We start from the raw sequence: 13,061 nt of genomic DNA on the forward strand, positions 1-13,061 counted from the left end.
TTTAATAGTCACTTGGGTGAAGAGGGATATGACATCGAAGCTCACAAGTAGGTCGTTGGGTTGTAGGTTTTGTTTCTTTATTGTTTCTATGAAGTGGAATGAGTTTTGTACGTGAGAGGTAATGGATTCTGCGTAGGGCTGAAGTTGTTTGGCAAGAAATTTGGCAAGATTCTGTAGAGGTGAGCCTATGGAGCTGACTATGGGTCTGAGTGGTGTTCCTTCTTTGTGTATCTTGGGGAGGCCATAGAGCTTGGGGCATCTGGATGATTTCTCTCTGGGGATGAGTCTTTGCTGGATCTCTTCGCTGATGGGAGAGGCTTTTATTTTGGATTTGGTGGTTTTTTCCAGGTAGGTGCTGGGTCTGTGTTTAGAGGTTTGTAAGCGAGGTCTTGGAGTAGGTTGGATAGTTTGGCTTGGTAGTCAGATGTGTTCATCACCAGTGTGGCATTGCCTTTGTCTGCTGGGAGAATGATTATGTTATTGTCTTTCCTCAAGTTGGTGAGTGCTTTTTGTTCTTCTTGGTGAAAGTTGTTTCTGGGTGGATTGCTGGAGCAGAGGACGTTGGCGACTTCAAGTCTGATTTTATTGGCTTCATCTGGGTTGATTTTGGTTAGGCTGGCTTCAACTCCACATATGATGTTTTCAGTGGGGATGCGTTTGGGGGCGACTGCAAAGTTGAATCCTTTGGAAAGGACATTGGTTTCTGCTGTGGTGAGGGTCCTGTCTGATATGTTATGTGCTGTTTGTTTCATGAGTTGCTGTGGAGGGGGGTTGGGCTTCTGGCGTTTTTCTAGTCTGTGGAGTTTGTTGGTGTGTGTGTCTGTCTTGTGGGCAGTTTCTGTTTCGGCTCTCCAGAAGGCTAGTTGTTTGGATTTGTCCCAGAGTGCTGGGTGGATTTTGTTGCTGAGTTTGAGGTGAAGAGTGAGTGGGTCCCTGTTGATTTGGTCTAGTAGGAATCTTTTCCTGTGGAGTTCATTTCTGATTAGGCTTAATTCAGTCCTTTTCAGGATCCTTTCAGTGGCTGAGGTTTTAGAATGGAATTTTAGTTGGAAGCATGTGGGGATCAAGTTTTTGTTTCGGCAGTTTCGTAGGAATGTGAGGTCACATAAGATGGTAGCTCTTCGGACTTTGAATTTCTCGTAGGTCCTGGTCAGAAGGAAGGTTTCCTCCCCGTAGAGGTAAGATATTTGTTTTTGTAGATTTTCACGGGTACAGGTATGCAAGTCTTGGTGTATTCGGGTCTTCTCCTGTGTAAGATTGAGAGCACTTTGGCAACGTTTCGGCAGAATCTCATCTGCCATCATCAGGCTTATGCAAGGGGTCTTTTGCAGCAACTGCCATTACTATTTCAAATCTGGTGCTGGTAGTCTGCTTTGCTGGGATGGCCCCACCTCTTCATTCTGATTGGTTGGGAATCCCAGTCTGTGTCTATTGGCTTGGCTTCGGGTGTACGGTTGGTTTTTCTCAAACGTATCATCTACATATCTGAGCCATAATTTTGGTTTATAAGTAGTTTGTTCCAACGCCTTAATTTCTAATCCCTCCATGAACAGATTGGCAATAACTGGGGAGAGCGGTGATCCCATTGGTGCCCCTTGCATTTGTTTATATCTTTGCCCTCCGTACATGAAGTTAGGTGTTAGAAAGGCAATGCTCTGCCAATTTTATGATGTGGTTTGGTGGGTGGTATTTATTTTTGATCGTTGCTAGAGCTTCTATAATGGGTACTTGGGTGAATAATGAGACCACATCAAAGCTTACAAGTAGGTCACCCTGCTCTATGCATTGGTTTCTCAGAATTTCTATGAGATGATATGAGTTCTGCACATAAGAAGCAATCGATTCCGCAAACGGTTGTAGTTGTTTGGCTAAATACTTAGCCAAGTTTTGTAGCGGAGAGTCTATGGAGCTAACTATGGGTATGAGAGGTATGCCCTCTTTATGTATTTTTGGGAGGCCATATAGTTTTGGAGTTTTCGATGACTTCTCTCTAGGGATGATTGTTTGTTGAACTTCTTTATCTATGGAACTGGTCTTTATCTTGGTTTTGGTAGTTTTTTCTAAATATATGGTTGGGTCAGTACTTAAGGTTTTATATGTAACATCTTGGAGGAGCTCGAGTAACTTTTTGTCGTAATCCACCATATTCATTATCACTGTGGCATTGCCTTTGTCTGCGGGCAGTATGATTATGCTGTCATCCTTTCTTTTTTTTCCTTTTTTTTATTAAAGATTTTACAAAAAAAAAAAAAGAAGTTTTACAAATATTTCCCCATCCCTCCCTCCCTTCCTTATCCCCAACCCACCCTGAACTTCCCAGAACAAAATACAGGGTATAACAATTAACAATCATATACTAAACTAAGCTAACTAACTATGGATTCCTATCCCCCCCTTCACACTTTAACTCCCCCTTTACTTAACTAAATATAAATATTCTTAATTTTTCTATTCATTCATAAGCTATTTGATACTTTTTAGTCCGATATTTGTTTTGAATATAATCAATCCATCTTCTCCATTCCGATATATATCTTTCTTGTGAATGATCTTTCAAATAAGCTGAAATTTTCGCCATTTCTGCTAAATTCGCTACTTTTAATGTCCATTCTTCAATAGTAGGCAGATCTTCCTTCTTCCAATATTGCGCCACCAAAAGTCTAGCTGCAGTTATTACATTTAAAATCAATTTAGTCTCTATAACCGTACAATCTGTGATTATACCCAACAGAAAGAACTGTGGAGTAAACGTTATCTTCTTTTTAAGAATATTTTGGATAATCTACCATATTTTAATCCAAAATGCTTTAACTTTTTTACAAGTCCACCATATATGATAATGAGTGGCATCATCACAATCACATCTCCAACATTTAGATTGCAAATTCGGATACGTACAAGCTAACTTTTTAGGATCTAAATGCCATCTATAGAACATTTTATAAAAATTTTCTCTTAAATTTTGTGCTTGCATAAATTTCACATTTCTAACCCATATTTTTTCCCAAGTTTCCATCATTATTGGTTCCTGAATATTTTGTGCCCATTTTATCATACAGTCCTTAATTAATTCCATTTCTGAATCTATTTTTATCAATATATTATATAATCTTTTTATGTGCATTTGGCCTTGATCTCTAATTTGTTTTACCAAATTTTCCTCATTCTGCATGATACCAATTCTCTGATCTTCTTTCCATCTAGCTTGCAGCTGTCCATACTGAAACCAAGTTTGAATTATCCTTTCTTCTTTTAATGCATTTAAAGACTTTAACTGCAATATACCCCCTTCCATTTTAAGGAGCTCTTTATAGGTAATCACCTCTTGCTTTTGTTCTATACTTATATTCTCTATCGCATGTCTGGGTATTGCCCATATAGGTATCTTATAATTTAACTTATATTGATACTTTTTCCAAACTCGTAACAAGGTGTTCCTTAATATATGACTTTTAAAGGTCTTATCCACCTTCTTATCATATAATAAATAAGCATGCCAACCATATAACAAATCATATCCTTCAATATTCAATATTCTTTCTTCTGTTGAATTAATCCAGTCACTAATTATTGATAGGACAGCTGCTTCATAGTATAATTAAATTAGGCATTTTAAGACCTCCTCTTTCACGTATATCTTGCATTATTTTTAACTTTATTCTCAGTCTTCTCCCTGCCCAAACAAAATTATTAATACCCTTCTGCCATTCCCTCAAATTTTCATCTTTCTTGAGTATTGGTATCATTTGGAACAAAAATAAAAACCTAGGTAAAACATTCATTTTTATTGCTGCTATTCTTCCCAACAAAGATAATTGTAGTTTTCCCAATTCTCCATCTCTTTCTGTATTTTTTGCCATAACAATTCATAATTATTTTTATACAATTTTACATTTGAAGCTGTAATATATACCCCTAAATATTTAACCTTTTTTACTATTTCAAATCCTGTTAATCTTTCTAGTTCTTCTTTTTGCTTTACTGTCATATTTTTAGTTATTATCGTTGTTTTTTGTTTGTTTATTTTAAATCCAGACATTTGTCCATATTGGCTAATTATATCCATTAAACCTGTAACTGATTGTACTGGTTGAGTTAAAGTAACAACCAAGTCATCTGCAAATGCTCTTAGTCTATAATCATGATGTCTAATTTTAATTCCCTTTATTTTATTTGACCCTCGTATTTTGTTCAATAAAAGTTCCAAAGTTAAAATAAACAATAATGGTGATAAAGGGCATCCCTGTCTTGTTCCTTTTTCAATTTTAAAAGTTTCTGTTAAACCACCATTAATTATTATTTGTGCTGTTTGTCTCTGGTATATTGCCCTAATAGATTATGTAAAATACTCTCCAAACTGCATCTTTTCTATTATTTTCAATAAAAATTGCCAATTCAGTCGATCAAATGCCTTCTCCACATCCAAAAAAATAAGCACTGCAGGGACTTGGTTGTTTCTTTCCAAATATTCCAATAAGTTTACAATTTGTCTTACATTACATTTCATTTGTCTCCCACTTATAAATCCAGATTGATCATTATGAATCATTTGTTGCATAACTACCATTAACCTATTTGCTAATATTTTAGCAAAAATCTTATAATCAGTATTTAAAAGCGATATTGGCCTATAATTTTTAAGTTGACTACGATCTTGGTCCTCCTTTGGAATCGATGAAATAAAAGCTGTTCTCCAGGATGGGGGTACATCTCCTCCAGCTTGAATCCTACTAAATAATTCCTTAAGCGGTTCTACCATTTCTAACTGCAAATTTTTATAACAAACAGCTGTCAGTCCATCTTGCCTGGAGCTTTACCCCCTTTTAACTGTTTAATTGCTAAAATAATTTCCTCCGAAGTTATTGGTTGGTTCAATCCTTCCCTATGCTCTGGTGTAACTACAGGAATATTCTCCTCCTGTAAATATCTATCTATGTCTTTATCTCGAATTGTATCACTAGCATATAACTTTGTATAGAATTCTAAAAAAAGCTTTTTAAATCATATTTTGTTGATATACCCCTTTACCTTTGTATTCTATTTTTTCTATGGTACGTAGCTTTTGTTTTTTCCTTAACAAGTAGGCTAACCATCTACCTGGTTTATTCGCATTACAAAAAGTATTATGTTTAGCATATTGTAAATTAGTTGCCACTTGGTCTGCCATCAACATGTTGAACTGCCCTCGCAACAAATTTATTGTTTCCTTTATTTTCTTATCTGTTGGATTCAGTATAAGTGCCTGCTCTTTCTTTTTTATTTCCTCTTCTAAGTCCCTTCGTTTCTTTTCTTGTCTACGTCTATATTTATTATTCAAATGTATTAAGGTTCCTCTCATATATGCCTTACTTGCATTCCAAACCATTTCCATAGATGTACCCTTATGCATATTCATAACAAAAAATTCTTTCATTTGTTTTTTACATTCTTTCACATTTTCCTCATATCTAAACAGATTTTCATTTAGCCTCCAAGACCTTCTAGCTCCCTTTTCCTGCTCTAATTCCATCCACACCAGACTATGATCAGATAAAATTCTTGAACATATCTTCGTCTTCTTTACCCTAGAAAAAAAATAATTAGTGATTAGTATAAAATCAATCCTAGAAAAAGATTGATGTCTATCAAAAAAAAAAAGTAAAATCCTTTTCTTCAACATTTCGTTCCTGCCAGATAAGTCTCAGCTCCATATCATCCATCATGTCAAAAAAAGATTTAGGCAATCTTGCTTGATTTTGGGTATTTTGAAGTAATCCTTTTTTGTCCTTTTGAGTATCCAGTACTCCATTCCAATCACCCATTAATATACACGATTTATAATCCTATTGTATTATTTCGGTATGCAAAAGCTTGTAAAATTTTTCTTGCTGTTGGTTGGGAGCATATACTCCAATTAAAAGTGTTTTCTTCCCTTCTATTAGAAATTCAGTTGCAATGTATCTTCCTTGAGCAATTGCCTCAATTAGTTTGGCTGTTAAATCTGTCTTTAGGTATATAACTATACCATTTTTCTTCTCTGGAGCAGATGCAACAAAATGTGTTCCCAATCTTGAATTTATCAAATATTTTTGGTCTGTCACTCTAATATGTGTTTCTTGTAGACAAATTACATCATTTTTAAACTGTTTCAAATAGTGAAATATTTTCTTTCTCTTTTGTGGTGAATTTAAACCATTGACATTCCAGGTCAAAAATGTAGTTGCCATTCTTGGGGCCTTGAAGCTTCAGAAGCGCCAGCTGAAGATCCTTCTGCACCTTTCTCTTTGGCCTTTCTCCTCCCACTGCTTCTGTTTTTGTAGCTTCTTGAGTTTTCATTTGGGTTTGCTGTATCTTTAAGTCTTGTTCTTTTCGTTTAGCTGCAGCTCAGGTCTGTCTTTGATCTTTTGGTTCTTCTCTTTTTTCTGCTACTTCCAAAGGTTGAACAGTACCAAAAAGTTGCAATAAATCTTCTTCAATAAGTGAGGTCTCTCCTGCAGCTTGTGGCTGTTTACTTTCCTTCTGTCCCTGTATTGCCAGCTCTTCTTTTCTTCTCCTCATTTCCGGAAATGATGGGCATCCAGCCTTTAATACATTAGTATAAAAATCTCTTGCCTTCCAAATTGTGTTAAGGCAATGCCTTTCTCCCATGTAATTCACCACCAGTCCAGCTGGAACATCCCACCTAAACTGAATCTGTCGATTTCTAAGTTCATCCACCAAAAAAGCAAACTCCTTTCTGCTTCTCAACATTTTTGGGGGGATTTCTTTCAGCACTAAAACCTTTTGTCCTGCCATTTGAAGTTTATTTTTATAGAAGACTTGTAAAATTTCATTTCAGGTCCTCCTTGTTGTAAAATAAATCACAATATCTCTTGGCAATTGATTCTGTCTAGCAAACCAGGAATTAACGCGATATATTTTGTCAATTTGCAATGAAAGATCTGCTTGTTGCTCTCCAGTTATCTTTGCAAAAGCCTCTGCAAAGATCTCTCTCAGATTCTCTTGATTATGTTCTCTCAGACCTCTTACTCTCAGGGCAAATTCCATCGCTCTATATTATAACATCACCACTTCATCGTCTGCCCTATCCACCTTGGTCTGAACTTCATCCATTTTATTTTCCAAATTCACATTAGACTGATTAATTTCTTCTATTCTTTCATCCAACAATTCAATGTGTTTTGCCAGACCTGAAATGCCATTACTATGTCTTCTCTTATTTCCTTATTCTGAGTTTGAATGACCTCCTTAATTTCAGCCATCTCATCAGACACTCCCTTAATTTTCCCCTCTAAAACAGAGGTTTGTTGCTTAAAAGCCTCCTGTAAAGATTCCTGTAGAGCTTCCAAAGTTAATATTTGTGGGTTTGAAGTAGACAAAGATTGTAGTTTTGATGGTTGTGCTGGCAATCCTCCAGCACTTTTAAAGCCAGATTTTATTTGCTTAGAAGCCATTTTTAACTCAATTTATACGTCTTACAGCAACCAAATCAGTAAGTCCAAATGTTTTTAAATCTTTTGTAAGTATTATAGTTTATTTAAAGTCCAAACTGTAATCTTTCCACTTTAAATCTTTCTTTCTTTAGTATAGAATCCAATAGTCTTGAGCAGCCTTAGAAGCGCTAATGATGTTAACAATCACTTTCACTATAACTTTCACTTTTCCCACGCCCTGTTACAGTTCAGGCGCCATTTTTCCTTTCCTTTTTGAAGATCTTGGAAGGAAGAAATATAGATACAGAGTTAAAGTTCAGTACTTGCAGTTACTAGGACTCCTGTTTTTGTTCTGCCTGCTTTAAAATTATTTTGAAGCTGAATGTTGATTGCAGGGGTGGTTGCGGCGTCTTGTTCTGCTTAAAGCAGAAAAGTCCTGGATCCGGAGCTCAGTCGGACTACCAGGGAGCTCTCACCCTCCAAGCCCCAGAATTACTCCTAGGGCTTTTGGGGAGCTCTACCTTTGTCCGGCTGCTCGCCTTCCTCTCTTCTCCCGAGGGGAAGATTTCCAAACCGCCAGTCAGCTGATTTGCACTGTCTTAGCGATTTTAATGAGATCGCAGGGCTGACGATCCAAAAGGAACATCTGCCAGTGCCTGCGGTGCCACCGGAAGTTGCTGTCATCCTTTCTTAGTTCCTGCAATGCTCTATATTCTTCTCTGGGCAGATTACTTTTTGGGGGTTTACTAGTGCAGATAATGTTAGTAACCTCATGCCTAATTTTATCAGCATCCTCAACATTAAGTTTTGTTAAGCTGGCTTCCACTTCACATATTATTGTTTCTATAGGAATTCTCTTGGGTGTTACTGGAAAATTAAAGCCTTTTGTTAAGATGCTTGTTTCTGCTGTAGTCAGCTCTCTATTAGAAACATTGTAAACTACCTTTTTCAGATGATGCTATGTTACTCTAGGGGGTCTCCCTTGATTTTTTAAGTTTTCAAATTTCTTTTGATGTCTATTACTTTTGTAAAAGGTCTCAGTTTCAGCCCTCCAAAGGGCCAGAAGTTTTATTTTGTCCCACAGAATAGGGTGAACCGTATTACTTATTTTCAAATGCAGAGTTAATAAATCCTTGTTTGTTTGATCTAATAAGAACCTTTTGTTATGGAGTTCATTTCTCAAAAATGCCATTTCTGTTCTTCATAAAATATGTTTAATAGAAGCAGACATAGGGTGGAATTTAACTATAAAACATGTTGGTATAACTCCTTGGTCTCGACAACGGCGTAGGAAACTTAGATCACATAATATTACAGCCCTTCTTACTTCTAACTTTTCACTAATGAGTTTGTACATTTCCTCCCCATAGAGGTGTGATATCTGTCTTCTTAAGTTTTCGCGGGTGTGTGTATGTAAAAAGTTAAAATCTCGGGTGTTTTCCTGCGTCATTATAAGTTTGTTAGTTAAAATGTTTAAAATCCTGGCTAAGATCCCCACTCAGAATCCTCTAAATTCCCAAACAAAAACCCTTTGTAAGGTCTTTCAAAAATTGAAAATTTTATAGAAAGACCTTACAAAGGGTTTTTGTTTGGGAATTTAGAGGATTCTGAGCTGGGATCTTAGCCAGGATTTTAAACATTTTAACTAACAAATTTATAATGACGCGGGAAAACACCCGAGATTTTAACTTTTTACATACACACACCCGCGAAAACTTAAGAAGACACACACACACACACACACACACACAGAGAGAGAGAGAGAGAGAGAGAGAGAGAGAGAGAGAGAGAGAGAGAGAGAGAGAGTTTATATATATAAAAATATACATGGACACGGTGGCTCAGTGGCTAAGACGTTGAACTTGTTGATTGAAAAGTCAGCAGTTCAGTGGTTCAAATCCCTAGTGCCGGATAATGGGGTGAGCTCCCATTACTTGTCCCAGCTTCTGCTAACCTAGCTAGTTCAAAAGCACATTAAAAAAATGCAAGTAGAAAAATAGGGACCACCTTTGGTGGGAAGGTAAGAGCGTTCCATGCGCCTTTGACATTTAGTCATGCCGGCCATATGACCATGGAATTGTCTTCAGACAGTCCTGGGTCTTCAGCTTTGAAACGGAGATGAGCACCGTCCCCTAGAGTCAGGAATGACTAGCACATACGTGCAAGGGGAACCTTTACCTTTACCTACATATTTCTAAGCTATGTGTAGCATGCATTACATCTTTCCCAAAAGTTACCTTCAGACTCTTTAGACGTCCATGTCTCGAGCAGAAAATCAACACGGGCAATGCTCAGTGCTTATGTCATGTCTGTCATAAACGTTGTGTATTGCCAAATGGATAGTTGAACTACAGCCTTCATCCTTCCCCTACATCACCTTGAATACAAGTTTATTTCTTGTATATGTATTTATGTCTTACTTTTGATTCTCTGGATATTATACGGAGATGCGATGTTCCATGCCTTCAGTTTGCCATCTGCCAAATGTCTCTTTCTATTTGTCTAGGCTAAAATGATGATCATAATATGTCTGTAGATTAGTTAATCCAGGTTGTGTCCAGATGAAATTCAAGTAATAGCAATTCTGTAACCACTAGGGTACAGAAGAGTTCTTTAGATCTGATTGGACCTGGTTTCCCATGATTTTCACAAAATTATCTTGGTTTGGTTGGTAGGAGAAATTGTGGGGAGAAGACTCCATCCATATTACGAAATAGAAAGGGAAAGTGACATAGAGAAAAGAAGGGAATGTTTAGGATTCCTCATTTTTCAACCCAGGTTTGCAATTTCCTGATCTAGACCAACTCCAAGACTGCAGTAGCTGGTTACTCATGAATTGACAACTCTGCATTCCTCTGCCCTTAATTACCATCATCGATCAATATTGTAGTGAATTCTGATTTATATCCCTGCTCATTAAAAATTGCTTGATGGTCTTTTACAAAAGATAACTCTATGTTTACCAAAGAATAACACTGAGAATTCATTGCTGGTTTTTATAAATAATCTTATCAAAAAGATCTTAGGTCTTAAATTGTCTGAATAAGAGTAATGTCATTGATGGCTTTGTTAAGTAACGCCCTAACACATTATTTTGTTCTGAGAAATCTTGATGGGTTATGGAAAGGTTTTTTTTTTTTTTAAAAAAAAGGTTTTAGCATTTATAACAGAAGATATGAGATGTAGCAGAGAAATTTCCCTGGAATACAGATATCCCATATATATTGGTTTTTCCCCCTGCAATATAAACTTGCGAAGGATTATTTCTACATGCATAGAATAACACAGAATAGCAGAGTTGGAAGGGACCTCGGAGGTCTTCTAATCCAACCCCTGCTCGAGCAGGATACCCTATACCATTTCAGTTAAAATGGTTGTCCAGTCTCTTTTTGAAAGCCTCCAGTGAATGGAGCAGTGACTAATGAAGGGAAGCCGTTCCACTGGTTGATTGCTCGTGCTGTTAGGAGAGGTGCACGGCTGCTTTTCAAAGGCATGCTTATTAGCCCGAGTACCACTTCAACACTTCTTCCAATTGACTGTATGGGTGTCCTTCTGCAGGCCAAACCCACCTATCTATCCACCACACCGAATGAAGCCCTACATTGTAGGTCAGGTGAGTAAAACTAGGTGTAGGACTCAGATATAATTAAAGTAGCCAAATAAAAACAACTTGAACCATGTGCACCCTAGAACAATGCATCAGAAACTGTTAGTGGAATAGAAAATTGGGAAATAATTGCCCTTGAGCCTTCCGTTAGTTATGAATGGGTGGACTCCCTTGACACATAACACAATAACAGAAGAACAGAGCTGGAAGAGACCTGGGAGGTCTTTTGTCCAACTTCCTGCTGAAGTAGGAAGCCCTGTACCTTTTCAGACAAACGGTTGTCCAATCTCTTCTTTAAAAATTCCAGTTTTGAAGCACCCACAACCTCCAGAGGTGGGTGAACATTATGAACAATTATGTGCATTATGAACAAGATTTCCATTCAAATGATGTTTTGAAATTAGCTTGTTATTACCGCATGCGTATGTTTGTCATTTCTTCCATTTTTCTCAGGTGCAAAGAAGGCTACCAAGGAGTCCGCTGTGACCAATTTTTGCCGAAAACCGACTCCATCTTGTCAGATCCAAGTATGTTTTCTTTTCTTTTCTCTCCCCCCCCACTTCTTCTGTCTTTATTGCTTGCCAGAGGTTACATTTGCCATGAAAATGTGACCTTTCACTGAATGTCAAGGTCTCATCCCATCTCACTCTTAAGTCCTTGCAAAGTGTTTGGTGTAATGAGAGAGGGCTCTTCCTCCTCCTCGTCCTCCTCCTCCTCCTCCTCCTCCTCCTCCTCCTCCTCCTCCTCTAAACTAGGCTTCCAAGGAGGAAAAAGAGTTGCAAGATGACTCAGTCTTCTGAGTCTGAATTGATGGCAAAAGTTTAGTCCCATGTGAATATTTATGTCCCTTTAGAAGAAGAAGAAGAAAACTTGATCGATTAAGTCAATGGACTGTATCAGACATAGAAAACTGATTCAAAAATTCAAATAAAATTCAAAGAGCCTTGATAGTACAGTGGTCTACGCACCCTGTTATTAACACAGCTGCCTGCAATTTACTGCTGGTTCGAATCTCTCCAAGGCTCAAGGTTGACTCAGCCTTCCATCCTTTCTAAGGTAGGTAAATTGAGGACCCAGTTTGTGGGGGCAATAAGCTGACTTTGTATAAATATACAAAAGTATGAAGGCTATTGCTTAGCGCATTGTAAGCCGCCCTGAGTCTCCGGAGAAGGGCGGCATATAAATCAAATTAAAAAAAAAAATAGATTCAAAGAAAACAAAATTTTGTAATAAAAGAGTTACAAGAGGGACATTCTTCTGAATCATTATATACCGAATTGACAGCAAAATTTGAGTCCCATTTATGTCCCTTTAAAAGAAGAAGAAGAAAATTTGATTGATTAAATGAACTGATCAAATCAAATACATAAAGCTGATTCAAAAATGGAAATAGGTACAAGGAGAACCAAATTTCGTTTTGACCTTTGAAACCAAGAGTCCAGTCTTACTGGTGAAATGCAGGCTCATTCCATGAAATAAGTCAGATTGTTTCTCCTGGGTGCACCAATGTTTTTGTAGTTTTCAAATAAGGGTCTAAAAAAGAAGTTCTTTTTGCAGAGTACAATTTTCAGTCAAAGAAAATCCTCTTAAAAGAAAACCAAGGGCCAACTCTTTGAAACATCAAAGCAAGAATCTTCATACATTGCTAAAATATTTTTAAAAATGGGTCACTGATTAACCGTAGTTTAGGATTCAGTGACCCCCAAATCAGTTATCTAAAATTAAAATTAAATTTGCTGAAGAAGAATGCACATAGTTGACCATCAAAACTGGGTCTGAGACTTCACTGAGAAGATTCTACCATTGTTGAATTTAAAAAATTGTGTTGGGCATAGTTTATTTGAAAAGTGCCTTTGTGGTGATTGCTCCCCAACATGGAAAGTGAGGATAGTGTTTCAGACCAATGAAACGCAGATTTGAGTTGGCCTAATGAAGTCTGTATGGAGATGCTTAGTCATCCAGGTCATGGTTGTCCCAAAGGTGCCTTTTCAAGAGGCAACTGGACTTAGTTTTTCCTTAAAGACATTTTGCTTTTGAAGAGC

At 37.2% G+C, this 13,061-nt stretch overlaps 1 protein-coding gene across 1 annotated transcript in view; it reads left to right on the forward strand.

Annotated features, from left to right (window-relative positions):
* NRG3 (neuregulin 3) overlaps positions 1-13,061 on the forward strand; it is a 567,176-nt gene that overhangs the window by 435,579 nt on the left and 118,536 nt on the right. Inside the window, exon 3 of the mRNA XM_034434743.2 lies at positions 11,473-11,546. Coding sequence (XP_034290634.1) covers positions 11,473-11,546 — 74 coding nt within the window. The remainder of the gene's footprint in view (positions 1-11,472; positions 11,547-13,061) is intronic.

The sequence above is a fragment of the Pantherophis guttatus genome, chromosome 6 (genome assembly GCF_059756535.1).
Source record: "Pantherophis guttatus breed Tessera chromosome 6, ASM5975653v1, whole genome shotgun sequence".
NCBI lineage: Eukaryota > Metazoa > Chordata > Lepidosauria > Squamata > Colubridae > Pantherophis > Pantherophis guttatus.